The sequence below is a fragment of the Pteropus alecto genome, unplaced genomic scaffold (genome assembly GCF_000325575.1).
Source record: "Pteropus alecto unplaced genomic scaffold, ASM32557v1 scaffold69, whole genome shotgun sequence".
Taxonomy (NCBI): domain Eukaryota; kingdom Metazoa; phylum Chordata; class Mammalia; order Chiroptera; family Pteropodidae; genus Pteropus; species Pteropus alecto.
The window spans coordinates 7,339,807-7,357,989 of record NW_006494610.1 but is presented as its reverse complement, the minus strand read 5'-3'; the positions used below and the strand labels follow the sequence as shown (position 1 = coordinate 7,357,989).

At 34.2% G+C, this 18,183-nt stretch overlaps 1 protein-coding gene across 7 annotated transcripts in view; it reads right to left on the bottom strand.

The window, feature by feature from the left end:
• CACNA2D1 (calcium voltage-gated channel auxiliary subunit alpha2delta 1) overlaps nucleotides 1-18,183 on the bottom strand; it is a 452,371-nt gene that overhangs the window by 361,702 nt on the left and 72,486 nt on the right. For all 7 annotated transcript variants that reach the window (XM_015599796.2, XM_015599800.2, XM_015599795.2 and 4 more), the window contains exon 2: nucleotides 7,403-7,484. In XM_015599796.2, the coding sequence (XP_015455282.1) occupies nucleotides 7,403-7,484 (82 nt within the window). The remainder of the gene's footprint in view (nucleotides 1-7,402; nucleotides 7,485-18,183) is intronic.

Below are 18,183 nucleotides of genomic sequence, written 5' to 3'. Positions count from 1 at the left end.
GCATATCTGGAACTATATATGAATTGAATATGTATTTTGAACAGAAATTCATGTACAAATAAAAGATCATACTATATTCTATCAAAACTAAATTAAAAAATAATTAACCATAGGCTGAGTGAGCTGCTTGTTTAATGCCTCTAACCCCAAATGACCTAAATTCATTTCACTACTAACAAAAGAATTTTAAAAAGCCTACAGTTTAACTTGCTCTTAACCATCTTAGTAGCAAATGGCTTTTTCTAAAGCAAAACTGCTAGCTATCAATGCTGATATATGATTTTACATGATTTTATAAATTTATATTCAAGAAATAAATGTATAATTGCCTCAAATTCTTCAGACTTCCTAGAGCCATTTTTGAACCTCAGCAATATTGACATTTTTACCAGATCATTCTTTGTTGTGGGGCAATATCCTGTACATTGTAGAGTGTTTAGCAGCATCCGTGGCCTCTATACACTGGATGCCAGTAGCATTCGCCCTCCACCCAACACGTACCCAGCAGTGACCATCATAAATGTTTCCAACCACTGACAAATATCTCCTGGGGGACAAAACTGCCCCTAGCTAAGAACCACAGCTCTCTTTACAAAGACATTAAAGATGTTCTCAGAAAGAAAAAAAAAAAAAAGCTATGTGTTGCATATTGAGAGTGTGCAGTAGCAAATATGGTCTTTTATGCCATTCATCTTCATTTTGGAGAAGCTAATACTTGGCTACTTCACTTCCATGAATTTTTAGCTTCCCTGTCCTTGGTGCAGCTCACAGACAAGAAGAGAGCACAAACATGATATATCACTTTCCCTGTAGTTAGTATTACCAAGCCATTAGAGTGTTATTTGGAGAAATGATAAATAATAATTTATCCCTCAAATACCAGCATAACTGAAGAAAGTGTTAATTATTGACTGATAATAGAACAAGTTGGTAAGGTCAAAAAGAAAACATTTTAATAGTCTTTGTTTGTGAACCAACAGTATTTCACTCAAAAACCTCTTAATAAAACATCAAAAGTCACCATAAGGTTAGAAACTCCCATAAGAGTTTACTTTACTCCATATCTTTGAAAATGAATATAATTAACCACTGTTAAAAAAAAAAAAAAAAAAACAGCTTCTTACTTTAAATCTCTAGTGGATGGATAAAGAGATGTACCGATAGTACATTCTGCAGTCAAAATAGATTTCTCTCTACTTGGGGGTGGGGGATGTGGTTTTTTTCCCTAAAACAATGATAATCCCAAACTGCTCACAGAATTATGGTAACTGATTTAGTTACAACATTTCATCGTTGAAGGAAGTAAGGCAACTGAACAAAACCAAAATATGTGAAATAAATAAGCTATTTTGAAAAGTAATTATATTACAGTACTTTTATAGTTATATTACCTTTAAAAGTAATATAAAGCAACATTTTAAAGAGTTATAAGCATTTAACTTTTTCATACTATCTATTATTGTGTTCCCATTTCATTTTATATCCTGTTTCACTTCTACAACTTTTCTGTGAGGAACGGAGAGTGTTACTATCTACCTCACCTAACAAGCAGGTAAAGGGAAATCTGTCATCCAGCTACCTAGCAGTATTCACGAGAGAAGAAAAAGATTCCCACCCTTGTTGTCGCCGCATCTCACTGATCCCCTAGTCAGAATCACCAATGATTAATTATGTTCTGCTTTAGAGTATCTTCTTTTGCAAATAAATTAATATATGAAACTCTCTACCACATAGAAAATGAATATTCTATTTACATAAGATAACGTGACCACAGTGTCAAAGAAAAAGCATCGGTCCATGAATCCCATGAGTTACTAATTCTTTACTCAAAACCCTTATGTAAATACTACCTTAATTAAGAGACTGAACGCTCAATATTTAGACATGTTTCAAATTTACATCTTTGAGAGCACATTGAAATATGAAGGTATTGATTTCAACAATAACTTTAACTTATAAAATCACAATGGTGAATGAAAGCCAGAAAGTTCTATGATGATGCCATTGCAGAATGATTTTACCTTCAAAACTAAACTTGCAGGTAAAAAAAGTTCTCACAAACTTTTTTAAATGTTTGCATGTTCTAGCCTAAATGTTAGAAATCCAGACAAAATTTCCACTTAAGAAGAAAGCCTTATAACGAGAAGGAGACATGCCTCATTTCAACTCTTTTAGATAACTAAAAGAATATAAAAATCTCTATTATAAAAAAGTTTGTATTCTATTACCATCTTTCATTATCAAAAGATACAACAGTGTTGGAATTGAAAGAGAAGGGACGTATGGAGCAATGTCACATAATATAGGTGAAGCTTTCAAAATGAATATATTAACACTGTAAGAATGCATAGACACAAGATGAGCCTGGGAAGCTAACGAAGCATCCAGAAAAGCTGTAGGAAAGACTTGACATTATACCTAGGAGGGGAAAGGAACAGGGAAGAAAATGTAGCCAAGAGGCCTGGGATTAGTGGAACGTCCAAGGGCTGTAAAAGTCTATGCCTTCAGCCATGGAGAGCAGAAGACACAGAGCAAGTCAGACCTTAACTGTCCCTGAGCCCCAGGGTTAATTTAAGCCTAAACTGAGGCAAATGAGGCATCAAGGGCACAAAATTTCAGGAGCTACTCACTCACTCATTATGTTGTGCAAGTTTAGATCCTCAGAGCGAGTTCCTCCTTAAACTGTGCACTCTTGGCACATCATTTGCCTCACCTCAGTCCAGGTTCTGCTGGGCCCCTGACTGGAAAAGAGAGAGAGAGAGAAACCTATTCCTTCAAAATACAGCCTTCACACCTGCTTCTTAATACCAAATATGTTCTGCTTAGAGATTAGAGACTTACTATGGATTTAAACAACCAAATGTAAATGATAATTAGCAATTCCTTCTTTTATAATAAAGAGCAGGTGATGAGAAAGTCTTGGATTCCTAAAGAGAAAAGGTGAAGTGTGAAGAAAATTCTGTGCAAAGAAGGTGACAAAACTCTCCATGACTCTACTGTGCTTGCATTGGTGTGGTTTGCTGTCACCAGGGCAGGGTCAATCAAGCGAAGCAACTAAATTTTCTGACATATTTGCAGAATTTTGTTTTCTTGTAATACAACTTTTTGTAGACTCAGAAACCCATTTTACAGAAAAGATAAACAGTAGTTTCTATTCATCAATTTATTTTTAGAAAACTTTATGACGCAAATTCTCAATACTACAGAACCCATTACTTTAGAATATCTGATAATTTGGATATTGGTCAAAATTTAGGTGCATCTTTAGTAAGACATATTTATCAACAAATTAAATGAAAAAAAAATGGTTGCTAGCCAGTTTCATAAACTTAAAAATATTGTTTTCAAGAATATTAAGAACACTTTATTTTTTAAAATGTTATCTGTTCATTAATACATGATAATTAGCCTCTCCATTTTTCAGCGTGTTGTGTGTGTTTAAAATAAACTGTCTTTTTAAATATTCTATAATTCAGATTGTTTGAAATGCATGTGTGATTCAAAATCCAGAAATCATCCTTCTCTTTTATCTTGATATATTATGCTTTAAAATATATAAATACAGCTTCCATTTGTGTTAATATATCTTTAACACATTTTTAAATATAGCTCTTGTAAGGATAGTATTCAAAAAATACATATCAGTGGAAAACTGTTAGTTGTCCTCCACTGTCTGTTCTCCTCCTTCCATTGTGATACAGTTGGCATATGGCTGCTCAGGTCATGACTCCATATTTCTAACTCTTTTCTAGTTGGATATGGCCATGTGAATAAGTTACAACCACTGGAATGTGAGCAAAATGTCTAACCCTAAAAGCAACTGGGCATCTGCTCCTCTAGTCTCTTTCCCAGTCCGGAATGGCTGAGAAAGAATAGTAACTGCAAGAATCCATCCAGGCCCAAGAATGGAAGTCACATGCTAAAGACAAAGGAGTCAACGTGCTGACCCTACACTGGTCACCTCTAGGCTGTGACATGAAAGAACAATACACAGTATTTACCCTTTTGTTACATTTGCTCAGTCTGTACCCCAACTAGCACACAAAAGAATGACCTTTGTTGAGTTCTGATTACAGGTCGGTAAATATTTTATATAGATTATATTATCAATCTCAACAACTCCATGAGATGAAACGTCTTGGCCAGACCACAAAGCTATTAATTGGGAGAAAATATGTGTATTTTCTTTAGGTGGAAGACCATGAAGGCAAAATCCACAAAAACAATTTTCTATACTTTTCTTAGCAATACTTTCAATAGACATACACACGAAACTTTTCTGTGCATGCCAACATTAATGCAAGGTTTTAAATTCTGCATGTAAATTTACATTTTACAATTTCTTTCTACACTTTCATTTTTTAAAGGCATTCAAATAGAAATGTTCATGAGTGGATAACTGGTAGCAGAGTCTTGGCTTCTTCTAATTTATATCTTTTATATAAAAGGTTAACCAGATATGTTAACCTTATACCTAATCACAGATCCACTTACCTTCTCAATATACAAGTTGCAATATAACAAGGTAAAATATTAACATATATTCTAAAGCATAACATGATTTTTTTTAATTATGGAGTTACATCCATTTTAGTATTTGTGTACCCTAGGAAAAAAAAACGATAACCTTGCAATTGCTTAATGCATATTAAAAATGATGATGTTCACTTCATAAGATTGTCCTGAGAATTAATATGGTAATGCACATACAGGGCTTAGTACAGTGCCTGAACTAATGAAAAAAAATGAAGTTCCCATAGTGGAAATCAGTTGTACTTAAGAAGTTCTAATATATTAAATTCACTAAGAAAAATTATAACACATTATCTCTTTGCCCTAATTTTGTTTTCTTTCTTCCCTCAATTATTTAATCTACTTTGTGGCTGAGCATATGCACTTAATGGACATATTATCTTCCAATAAATCATTAGGTAATGGAATATTTCATTAAGATATCTTTTTACCCAAATGTATCGGGGTGATAGTACTACTTAAGTCTATTAACACTTTATCTTTTAACAAAAGTTAGGTAGGTAACCTGGGCAAAATCTCTCACTGTAAAGTTAAAGTACTGAATTTATCCAAAAATATGTATCAACCATCCCTGAGCTAATATTTTATGATGCCATAAAGCAATTTTCTTTTAACTTGCAAAGATGTCTTATTTTAGCTGTGTTGCCTCATTAGAGCTGCTTCTGAGTGTTCAAGTAAAATGTCAGTTCCATCCTGCAAAACCAGTGAAAACCATTATTAAATAATTTCAGAAGAATCATCATTTCCACAAAACTGTATTTCAATCCAGGAACCTGATATGTTCCTCCATTTATTCAACTTTTGGGTGCTCGCTTTGGCACACATACACTAAAAAAAAAATCTTTTGGTCCTCGCCATGTATCCAACACCCCCGCGCTCAGCTCAAAGTTTACTCTCAACTCTGGCATCCATCAATCAGTCTCCGCTTTAAGTGCTCAGGCCAAAAAGAAACGTACCACTTTGGCTCCCATCATGAACCTTCTCTCTAGCAAAAGGAGAGAGTGATATATGGATCATTTATCTACATAAAATGACACTTTTCGCGTATCTTAATAGTTAAATTATTTTTCCAATAATGAATTATGTTCTCTCTCTCTCCTTCCTTTGTCACATAATATCTAATTCTTTTAATTACATCTCTTTCTGTCACTCTAATTATCTCATAAACAAACAAACAAATAAAAAATTGTGGGAATTTTCTTTCATCCTGTCCATTCCGTTACCCTAATTCAGACAAGGCTATTTATTCATTTGACAATATTTACACTCTTAGTCATCTATTCTTCATAAAGCATAATGGAAATCGGGTGCCACCTTTTATGCTTAACAATTCAGGAAAAAAGCAGAATCGGCAATAGAGGGTTCGCTCTTTACACCAAAAGCAAAAATGAGGTCAGCCAAGAAAGTGGTTTTTGAGGCTGAAGAAACACTGGAGGAGTGAAGGAGAGCTCCCAAGAGTAGTTTATTTTAAATCTCATTCTGTCAATAAGGAGAGTCATATAACTTCTAACCAAAATCTGTCCATTCTCATTTCTTTTTTCTCATTCTACAAACTCCATCATTTTCATAGAGACTCACTTATTATCTTACACACTTTCATATTCTTATATATTTTCTCACAATAAATCATTGTAGATCCCACGCACCAGCTTATAAGATCGTTCAAGCATCTGTGTACCCATATAATGGAGATTTTTGATTGGCAGAGTGTCAGTTCTCTGAGGAGAGGAACTGTGTCTCTGTAGCCTGCACAATGCCTGGGACATATTATGTGTCGACCAGAATTAAATTTATCATTGCTATTCACAAGGAACACCTTTCATTTTCAAATGTATTCCTTATCACACAGATATTTAACTTTGTTCGACATACTCTTAGACTGAGATCTATAATTGTTTTATAAACAGTTTCTGAAATATTTTTTTAAAGAATTTACTTAATAAAGTTTCCTTATGAATTTCTATTAATGTATAAGGTAAGCATACATCCCAGTTTCTCCCAGAGAGGAATATTCACATACAAATATTCATATATCATGCATGAAGCCACTTTTATACCATTTCACCTCATTGACCTATCACGTTTTTGGAAAAGTAAAAGGCCTCATTGCATCACTAAGAACCAAGATGATAGTACTTCCAAATTGTTACATTACTTACACTGAAATGGAAGAAGCGAGACTCTAAAGAAATGACATTTAATTTTTAATAAATCTTACAGAACCTGTAATGCAAACGTTCTTACCCAAGTAAAATAATCTATTTCAGAAACTATATAAATATTTACATATTGCTATCATTTTCAAAAATCATTTGAGTGGCTTTCATAGTCATTTCATAAACCATCAGAAAAAAACATATTTTACAGTGACTCCTTTTGTTGCACCAAAATTTTTATTACCCATCTCAATGACTCACTCTAGTCTCTAGACACGGCTGTAAACACATTTCAACTCTTTTTAAAAATAAAATCTACCCTCAAGGATGAAGAAGTGTTCTCACTAAGGACACTCAAAAGAATCCATCACAGTACTTAGTCATCGCTATGTGTGAGATTATGAAATAGTCTGAAGAATGGAAACGTGACACCCCAATTTGAATTCCAGGGGAGTCTAGGTATCACACGAACTCATCTAAGTGAGGGCTCTATAGAAACTGTAAAGTGAGGTAAGAAAGCTTCATTAATTGCTAGGGATGGTGTTTCTTTTTTTGCAATAACCAGCAGTACCAAGGGTCTTTTTCAGAACTTCACTACCAGATCCACATGAGAAATCATATCCTATTTATAATATAGATATACAGATTCCTAGGAGATAAAATTGCATTCTAATTAGAGAAAAAAATACTAAGTTTCTTTGGGTTCTACTCACATCAACAAGCTGATTGACTCCACTTGCTGTTTTCGCCAGTGTGACGAGGTCTTCTTGCATCTTATCCACCCATGACTTGATACTGCAGAAATTAGAGAAGAGAATATTCTATTATATCTCTGGCAAATTAAGGCCACAGACATTTTATATCCGTGCTGCAGATAATTCATTAAATTGCCTTTAAATCTTTATTCTCCCTCCTATATCTCATTAAATCTATCCTCTCATCCCACCTTTAGTGTAAAACTTCTTAGAATATTGAAATACCCCCAAATTAAAAAGAGAAAAATGACATGGATGTCTTGTCTTATATGAGAATAAACATTTAATTTTTTCAAAATCCCCATTTAAAATAAGTAAATAGAATATTCTAATCTAAATATTCTTTAGCTTACAAGTCTTCTGAATATAATATTAAGGTGTGCTAAGTGTAAAACATTTTTTAAAATGCAAGAAAATATGAAAAATATTTTTTAAAGTATCATAATCTCATTACCCAGGGATAATCACTCTTAACATTTGATGCATTCCCATTTAGTCTTTTAAAGTTATTACTATGGTTGAAAGCATATTATGTAAAATTTATGTATCTTTTTTTTCCTGAGGTCATATGATAAATATCCTCATGCCATTACAAGTATCTTATAAACATTTTATTTTAATGGCCACTTTATATTCCATTATCTCTACATCCCATAATATACTTGACCATCCTTTTTAAACAAGATATTTAGGATATCATCAGCTTTTACCCACTACAAATTACAGTGCAACAAATATCTTAGTGCTTAAAGTATTTCATTTCCTTAGCTAGATTCAGATTTAGAATTACTGGATAAAAGTCTAAGTTTTAAAGGAATAGTTTTGAACACTAAAATTATGATTGAAGGATTTACGTTCAAATCCTTTTCAGGTACATACTTCAGATTAATGCAATGGAGATCTTAAAATACAAGTTATGGATGTAGGGACATTTTTAAAAAACCTCAATCAATGGTCTATCTTACTTTTTCCTGGCATTAGAGACATTACCAAATACCACACTATTTTCTCCATTTAAATCAATATAATTTAATTTGTAATCTCTTCATATATTTCATTTATTCATCCTCATGTTGTAAAAAGTGTATATTCATTTTCTGCCAAATCAAATATAAGAAAGCACTGGTAAGCAGGACAGATGATTTGTATCTGAACTTGAAATTTTCTCTACATAATATGATGTTTACATCTATCTGTTGCTTATTTATCCTACTTCTTTAGATTTTATTAGTACTAAAATTTTCTCCCTCCTTTAACAGACCACCTCCAAAAGTGGTGTAGAAAAGTGCTGCTTTTATAAAGGAAAATAAACTCCGTAGTTCCAAAGTGCTGGGATAGTGGATATTTAACTATATTTGTCTTCTTTTCCTGAGCTAAGAGTTTCAATAGTACTATGAGGTCACCAATTTTTTTCCGATAGATTTAAATAATAAAATAAAAAATTAAATTGTGGAAAAAAAAGTATAACATGGAAAAAGGATTTAAATGAGGCACAGGAGAACATATTAAAAAATGAGCTGATAAACTAAAAAGGAAAAAGGAAAATTAAAAGTCAGTTATAAAATAAAGAAAATAAGATGAAATGCCTTAGAGGAAAACACAGAGGCTAGATTTACATGTGAAACAAATTAGTTAGTAAATGAAATACATAAAAGCTAAGGATACTTTCACATAAATGAAAATAAGGAAGAATATTTATTGAACTGTGCTGTATGAATGTGATAAAAAAGCAATATAAAAAATACAAAAAATAAATGGGAGAAGGGTATAAAGTAGAGAAAAAATTACTGAATCATTAAAATGAATAATGCATACCACATTATTCTAATATTAGACTTTGTGCTGCTTATGAACTGGTGCATATATTTTTAAGATATTATAAATGCTAACTAATATTCTTATTACTGCTACTAGATAAAAATAATTGTTCCCCACTTTTACATTAAAAACAATAAATTACAGTAGGAAATGGGAAGGAATAAAGACCGCTGACATCATTTGCTAATTCAGATCAGACTATCTCATTTCTCCGAGCAGGTACTGAACAAGTTCTAAAACCCAAGAAAAATGAATCATCTCTTCTCAAATATAATTCCCAACGCTGACAAATAGTAAGAAGTGTTATATATCCCTTTAGCTGAAAAACTGAGAGACAAAGAATGTAAAAACATGAACTTAACTCATGCCTGAATTCTGATTTATGCTAAACTAATCTAAAATGTGCACTGTAACTTGACAACTGAGTATACGGTCACGGCCAGTGTTCACTGAGGTGAACCCGTTTTGGCTGAAAAGCAATTCAGGGCCCATCCAGCCTTCTCTGCCCCACTGACAAGCTATCAGGAACACCTTATAAGAGCAAGAATTATTTTTCCTAGATATGAGGTGTTACCTGGTTTTCCTAAAATACATAAGCACTCTGCCTTTCGAACCTGGAACGAGAAGGTTAGAATGGCTAGGAGATAAGCCAAAGATCCCATTCATCATGAAAGTGAAAAATTATACAAGGGAAAATTTTCACGTGTGCAAATTCTTTAGCAGCCTTTCTCTTTCTAGATAAATTGTAAAGCACATATATAATCACTAAGCACTATTTCATTAAATGTCTCCAGAATGTACTGTAATATTTTGGAGAAAATTATAAACGATTTAGCCTTTTCATGTAATAAGAAACTAACATCACTCTGTGAGGAAGAATTTGTTGTTTGCTCTTTGTTAACTCATTCAATAAGATTTAGTACTTGCTGGAGAAGATACTGAAAGCTGGAGATGCGGAAGTGAAAGATAATATGTCTTACAATCTGGTTGGGTTTAAAACTGGGTCTGGCAGGAAAGAGGCAGAGAACAAAAATATGGTGGTACAGGTGTAAGGGAGGGAAAATATCTTTTTCTTCTACCCTTCTAAGTTCTTGACTGAGATCCTATAACAAAAGACAGATTAACAAGCAAAAACGTATACATTTATTTAATATAAGTTTTACATGACATGAGAGCCTTAATAAGGAAATAAATACCCCCCAAAATGGTTAAACCTGTGTATTCTTATGCTAAGTTTGATAAAGAATGTAAAGTTATGGAAAGATATGGCAAGTCAAGGAGTACGAGCTGTGTGTAGTAAACGAGGGGAAACGTAACAAAGCCTGTTCATTCAGATTCCTTTCTCTGTCCCTTGTCTTTGAAGGTAAGGATTCCCCTTTCCTCTGGGAAAGAGGAGTTAATCTCACATGAGGGAAGGTCAGAAAGTCTTTCTTGCACATGTCAATCCTCAAACTACTTCAACGTAAAAATGTTCAACATACCAAGCTGCCACATTTTGAGGAAGCATGTCTTGAATCCCATCGGGGCAATATGTTTCAGAAATCAGCCAAGAGTCACTTAAAGTTCATTAGGTAGTAGTGTAAAAAGGTGGATATAAGAGGCTTTCTAGACTAGTAGCTACTCAAAGTGAGATTTGAAAGACAAGTGGAATTTAACAAAATTGAGAGAAGTAAGTAACAATAAAGGCAGAGGGAACGTAGACATGGCATATTCAAAAACTGCAAATAGTTTGAGTGGCTGGAGTCAAAGGTTGAAACAACAAATGGTATGGAATGAGGGTAGGAATGGTAGAGAAAAAATCTGGGCAGATAGATGGGCCAGACCAAGGATCTTAAATAATATTCTGAATCATTTAGATTGTATTCCCAAAATAATGAAGAGATAATGGAAAATGTGAAGTTAGAGAGATATAGGATCAATCAAGTGTACATGAACATGATAAAATAACTTCTCAGACAGCCAAGTGAATGGTGGCTCAGAGGGAGAACAGAAAGTGAGAAGGGAGGGTCTAGATAAGAGGTAAATTAATAGGAATCGAACTAGCTCAGTAGTGATGAAAGGAGAGAGGGAAAAGTAGGGGAGGCCAAGTAGAAGAAACCAGCTCAACAAAAATTTTCAAGTATGAGCAATAGAATTTAATGTACTGTTGGACAGGGACAGTGATTAGGAGAAAGGGCTTGCCGATAATTCATGGAGTCCCTAAGTTAGATAATAATAGGACATTCTGATATAGAAAGTACCACAGGGAAAACAATTTTGAGGGACATTGATGAGTTTGTTTTTATTGGTTCAATTAGAGATGTTTTTGATAGATTCATGTATAGACATCCAGCAGGCAGTTGAATATATAAGGGTTTGGAGCTCCCAGAGAAGTCATATTAGAATTTAAAGACTTGGTAGTCACAATGTATATAAAGCACATAAGTAACTCCATGTATGACTCCCAAATGAGAATGTATAGAGGGAGAAAGGAAATACACAATAGCTATAACTCTGTAAAATAACATTTAAAGATGAGACAGAGTTATCTAAGTAGTGGAGCGAGAGAAGGGAATCCAAGAACAATGGTATTGCAAAAGCCAAAGAGGCTCGGCTCCAGAGAGAGGAAGTAATTATAATTATCAAACGAGGTGAGATAAACTTATCCATCTTACGTGTGAGAATAAGAGAAAAAGTGTAGAATATAGAAAAGAATGGAGAACAAGGAGTTTTTTAATAGGAGAGATACGGGCATGTTTCTATGTAAAGGAGAAAGGCAAGTAGAGAACTCAGAGATTCAGGAGAGAACGAGTTACTGAAAGAGCAAGGACCTTCAAAAGACTCTAGATTCCACAGGCCTTTTCTTGCTCACCCCCTGTGTTCCAAACATGAGTGGGTAGAGGAATAAGTGAGGACATAATCGAACACAGGAGAAGCTTTATCCATGGCTAAAAGAGAGGTTATTTCTTCCATGGAGATCAAAGGGAAAAATATAAAAGAGTTTAGTTAAATGGAAACAGCTAGAACAACCAGATCATAAGTTGAGACAATTCTACTTACTAGTATTGATTTCCTTTGTAATAAAGGGAAACAGAATCACCTGTTCAGAGACAAGCAATGGGTATTAAGGTTGGGTAGCTGAAAACAAAGTTGGAAGTTTAAAAAGAACAATAGCTGGAGAGTATTTCAGGCCCTATTCTGGAGGGCATCAGTTTTCATTGGTACTAATCAGCATGACTGTGTGAATGTCTTCACTGGTACTAGGCTAGAGAGGATAAGATGAGAGAAGAGGGTCCCTCAGAAGATTATGGGGCAAATATCAGCAGGTGGGGAAGGATGAGAAAAAGTGAATTGAAGAGCCAGACAATTTCAAGATCTCTATTTTCTGAATAATAAAGACTACCAAAAATATTCATTGAAATGTTATAGTATTGTATTCATTATGGTACCAAAAATCCTATTACAATAGTTCTAGGAAAAATGTAAAAATAATATATTACCAAATTTCTAATTTGTCATAATTTCTTGAATTTTTAGCCTAACGATCTCATAAAAGAATATGCTGAAAAATTAAATGAAGAAAGTGGCCCAAGTACACATATGCCTCTTTAAATGTCTTGAAACAATATATAATTTTAAAGAAAAAATTCCCTAAAATCACTGTAAAATAAAAATGGATTGCTCTCAGAAAGTTTAATAGTTTGTTTTAAATTTTTTTCTCTTAGGAATATATATATTACGCTATCTGACCAGCTCAAAAAAGTTGAACCAGTGTACATCTATCTGGTTATACAGATATAATAGAACTTGACTACTAGGTATTTATGAGGATTTTCTATGAAGATGTTCAAGTCTATGAGATCAGGAACACACTTACTCTGCTTGCTAGAAATGTAACTCTAGTTTCAAGTGTCAAGTGGTAACAGAGGCTTCAATGTTATAAAGATAGGACTTGAGCATGGTAGACAGGAGACTGGGACAAATGATATTTGTAAAGGAAACTGAGAAGCTCCAGAGATTGAGTATGTAGTCAACACATGCATGCAACAGAACTATTTCTTATCCCTTTGCTATTCTGTCTCCTACCTTTCCAATGCCTCTTGAAAACCCTGTATTTCTTTAGCTCCTATGACCCTGTGTCCTGGTCTCTTCTTCTATATTATCCTCTGACTCCTTTTCATTCTCCTGAGATCAAATACAATTGTCAACATCTGTGTTTGATCCTTTCTTCCTCTCTTCTCTTTACCTGTACTCCTTCAAAATCTCAAGACTTTGAACTGTCAAATCTCATAACTTCAACTATCACTTTACATATGCAATCCTCACATTTGAGCCTCAGTGCTACCTGCCATTTGCTAGCTCACTCCATCTTGATTTCCTACCATTCGTTTTCAAAATATCTATAAAACTGAACTCGATATCTACCATCCCCATACAACTAACTCCCTTACATTCCTTCTCATTATTGGCAAACCATCTCTTCAGTCATCTGAGTCTATGTTATCAATTTCTTCATCACATCTCACCTCCAATCCTCTGTTAAATAATAGTATCTCAGCATTTGCCTGCAATACACAGCTGACAGCTAAATGCATTGAGACCTTATTTTATGCCAAACTCCATGCCAGAGTGTTGGACACTCTCATTTAATTATCACAAAAACTAGTGTTCAGAATTTACAGATAGAAAATTTAAAGTTTAGAAAAATTAAAAACGCAGCCTTCTAGCTTCTTATTTTCTAAGACCTTTTACTTGAACCGGCCTCACAGAGTTCCATGTGTGCTGACTGTCCTTTTCCACATTCTGCTCTTCCTCTATAACCTGTCCCTGAAATTAATTCTCCATCTCCACTGTAAATGAATAAATTCCACAAATACTCTAATATCACTTTATATAAACTCTCAAACTAAATATTATCTCCTATCCGCTAAACTCCAAAGCACTTTAATTGTGCTTTGTGCTTATTTTCCTGTACACTTTCATGATTAGATAGATAATTTTTATTTTCCTTTATCACTGGATCTTCGATATTTTTTGTTACAGTACCTTAAATATAGTAGGCACACAAATTGTTTATTAGAGAAATAGAAAATTAAATTAAACAAAACAAAATAAAATAAAATTGCATTAATGTTTTTTTAAAAGCACAATTATCTTTATTTAAGTAGAGTAAGTGGCTCATTTACTAAATTCTCTCTTTTCCCCATAATCCACATCAGAAAAAAATGAACTGCCAGACTCATTCATCCATAATTAGCCCAACTTTTCGACAGGTGGCAGATTTTTAAAACATAATTTAATACTTTAAAGAAATTGTTAAATCTCTAGAATGGATTGGATTAAACATGGCGGCATGAGAGATGTTCTCAGATCTCTTCCCTTGAAACAACAATAAGATGAACACCTAAAATTCAACAAAAAAACACCCAAACTGCACACCAGCACGTCTGAGTGTGGGATCTGCACATAATAGCTACCACAGGTCAGAGCCCTGGGTGTCGGGCGATAGACTGGGAGAAACAAAGAAGCTGCCTCTCGCAGCCAGAGCTCCCTGTAGGAGAAGGGGAAGGGGAGGAGTGGTGAGTTCCTTCAACAGTCCTGCCTGAGAGTGCTGTGAGCTCCACACAGCCAGCAGCAGTGCCCAATCATCAGGGCAGAAGGCAGAGAAACAGGAACAGCAGAAAAGCAAGGACGGCAAAGAAACAACAGTTGATTTTTACCAGCCGCGGTTGCAAAACTGAGGCTGAGCTGCAGCCTCCAACCCCCAACCCAGAAGGCCCCTAACCTCATATCCGAGATGCAACGCCATGGAGACCCAGGAAAATCTGAGCAAACGCTACCACAACCGTCACTAACACTGACATGAACTGAGACTGAGGGTAGTGAGCATGATTAAACATCTATAAGGAAAAAAAAGAAATTAATACTTTATATGAAGCAGAGATTCAAGAGGCTTAGACGCCACCTACTGGAAACCAAAAGAAAAACACCTTATTTGCAACAGGCTAGGCACCATTATATAATAAATGTTCACTCTGGGAAAAAAAAAGGAAAACACACTTCCATTAATGCTCAGGCAGAGAAATAGTCCATTAAACACCATGAACAACCAAGGTAACAAGACATCTCAGAAAGAAAGAGAAAAATCTCTAGAAAATAAGTTTACAGACATAAAAATATGCAACTTAAATGACAGAGAATTCAGGATGGTATTTCTGAAAAAACTCAGTGAGATCCGAAACAATTATATCAACAATTTCAGGTATTGAAAAAATACCAAGATGAGCAGAATAAGTTCTTTAGCAAGGAGATAGAAACCTTCAAAAAGAACTGAATAGACCTTCTGGAGATAAAGAACACACTGCAAAAGTTGAAAAATGAAATGACAAGCTTGGGAAATAGAGTCAACCAAATGAAGGAAAGGATCAATAGTATCGAAGACAGAAATCTAGAGATAAATCAGAAGGAAGAAGAGAGAAAGCGAAGAATGAAAAATAATGAAAGAGAAATACAAGAACTAGCTGATACCATCAGGAGAGGAAACATAAAAATAAGGGGAATTCTCAAAGAGGAGGAAAAGGAGCAGGGATTAAAAAGCATTTTCAGCAAATAGTTGACGAGAATTTCCCAAAGCTAAGGAATGAGCTGGAGCTTAGAATTCAATAAGTCAATTATCTCAACCCAAAAAGGCCTTCACCAAGACACATTCTTTAAAATTATCAAAAATCAACGACAAAGACAGAATTCTCAGGGCAGCCAGGGAAAAGAAGACGGTAACCTATAAAGGAAAACCCATTAGATTATCGATAGACTTCTCAGCACAAACCTTACAAGCCAGAAAGGACTGGAATCAAATATTCAAACTATTAAATGAAGAGAACTACCAGCCAAGAATAATGTAACCAGCTAAGCTCTCCTTTAGATATGAAGGAGAAATAAAGACCTTTCCAGACATGCAAAAATTGAAGGAATTCTCCACTATGAGGCCCGCACTACAGGAAATACTGAAAGAGGTCAGCTCACCTAAAACAAAATAACAAACAAAACAAAATGCATAATTACGTGTAAGGTGACTAGTAGGCTCATAAAAGCAGAGGGGTGCAACCCTTACTACGAACAGAGCATTATAAGCTTAAAATAAGAAGAGATTTGCTATAGCAAGATAGTAATGAACATTCAGCATTACATACAGATATACATACAACAATGACTGAAAAGGGGAGAAATCAAAGATCCAAATTCACAGAGGGGAATGGAGATAAGGCACACGCACAAAAAAAGAGACTACTATATATATACAACTATCCTTTTCATATTCGTAATGATAACCACAGGCCAAAGATTTAGAACCAAAGTATATAACATAAAACAAGGACCAGAGGGAAAACTCACAAAAGCCAACCAAAATAAAGAAAACAGAAACACAAGGACAAGGAAGCAATGGAAACACCAAGCTACCATAAAGTAAAAGATAAAATGGCTATAAGAAGACCTTGTATTTCAATAATCACCCTAAATGTAAATGGACTGAACTCACCAATAAAAAGGCACAGAGTAGCAGATTGTATCAAAAAACAAAACTCAACCATATGCTGCCTCTCGGAGACACATCTCAGCTCCAAAGACGAATATAGACTCAAAGTCAAAGGACAGAAAATGATGTTTCAAGCAAATGGCATTCAGAGAAAAGTGGGAGTAGCAGTACTAATATCAGATGAAATAGACTTCAGACTCAAAAAGATAAAGAAAGATACTGAGGGACACTTCATAATGATAAACAGAATCATTTACCAAGAAGGCATAACACTTATTAATATCTATGCTCCCAATTAGGGAGCCCCAAAATATGTAAAGCAATTACTAATAGAACTAAAAGGAGAAACAGACCAAAACACTATTCGTAGTAGGGGACCAAAATACCCCACTGTCAGATATGGACAGATCATCCAAATAGAAAATCAATAAGGAAATAACATCTTTAAATGATACATTAGACCAACTGGCCATAATTGACATTTACAGAGCCTTCTATCCCAAAACAGCTGCTTATACATTCCTCTCTAGTGCACATGGAACATTCTCAACGATTGACCACACAGAGATAGCCTCAACAAATATAAGAGAGTTGAAATCATACCAACCATATTCTCTGATCATAATGCTATGAAACTAGAGATCAATTCTAAAAAGAAAGTGGAAAGAATCAAAAATAAATGGAGATTAAACAACATACTACTGAAGAATAACTGGATCAGAAAAGAAATAAAAAGGGAGATCAAGAGATACATAGAATGAATGATAATGATAGTACAATATATCAAAAGGTTTAGGACATGGCAAAAACGGTCATAAGAGGAAAGTTCATATCATTACAGGCCTATCTCCAAAAACAAGAACAAGCCCAAATAAATAACCTAATGCTTCATCTTAAAAAACTAGAAAAGGAAGAACAAATGAAGACTAAAGTCAGCAGAAGGAAAAAAATAATCGAAATTATAGCAGAAATTAATGAAATTGAAATCAAACGAAAAAAATAGAAAAAACAAATGAAATCAAGAGCTGTTTCTTTGAGAAGGTTAATAAAATTGACAAAGTCCTGGCCAGACTCACTAAAGAAAAAAGAGAAAGGACACAAATAAACAAAATCGAGGATGAAAGAGGGGAAATTATTACAGACATTGCAGAAATACTAAGGATCATACAATAATACTATGAAAAAGTATATAACACCAAATTTAATAACCTAGAAGAAACGGACCAGTACTTAGAAAAATACAATCTTCCTAGACTGAATCAAGAACTGGAAAATCTAAATAGACCTATTAGCACTATGGAAATTGAAACAATCATTAAAACCTACCAAAAAGTAAAAGTCCAGGACCAGATGGCTTCACCAGTGAATTCTACCAAACATTCAAAGAAGATTTAAAACCTATTCTCTT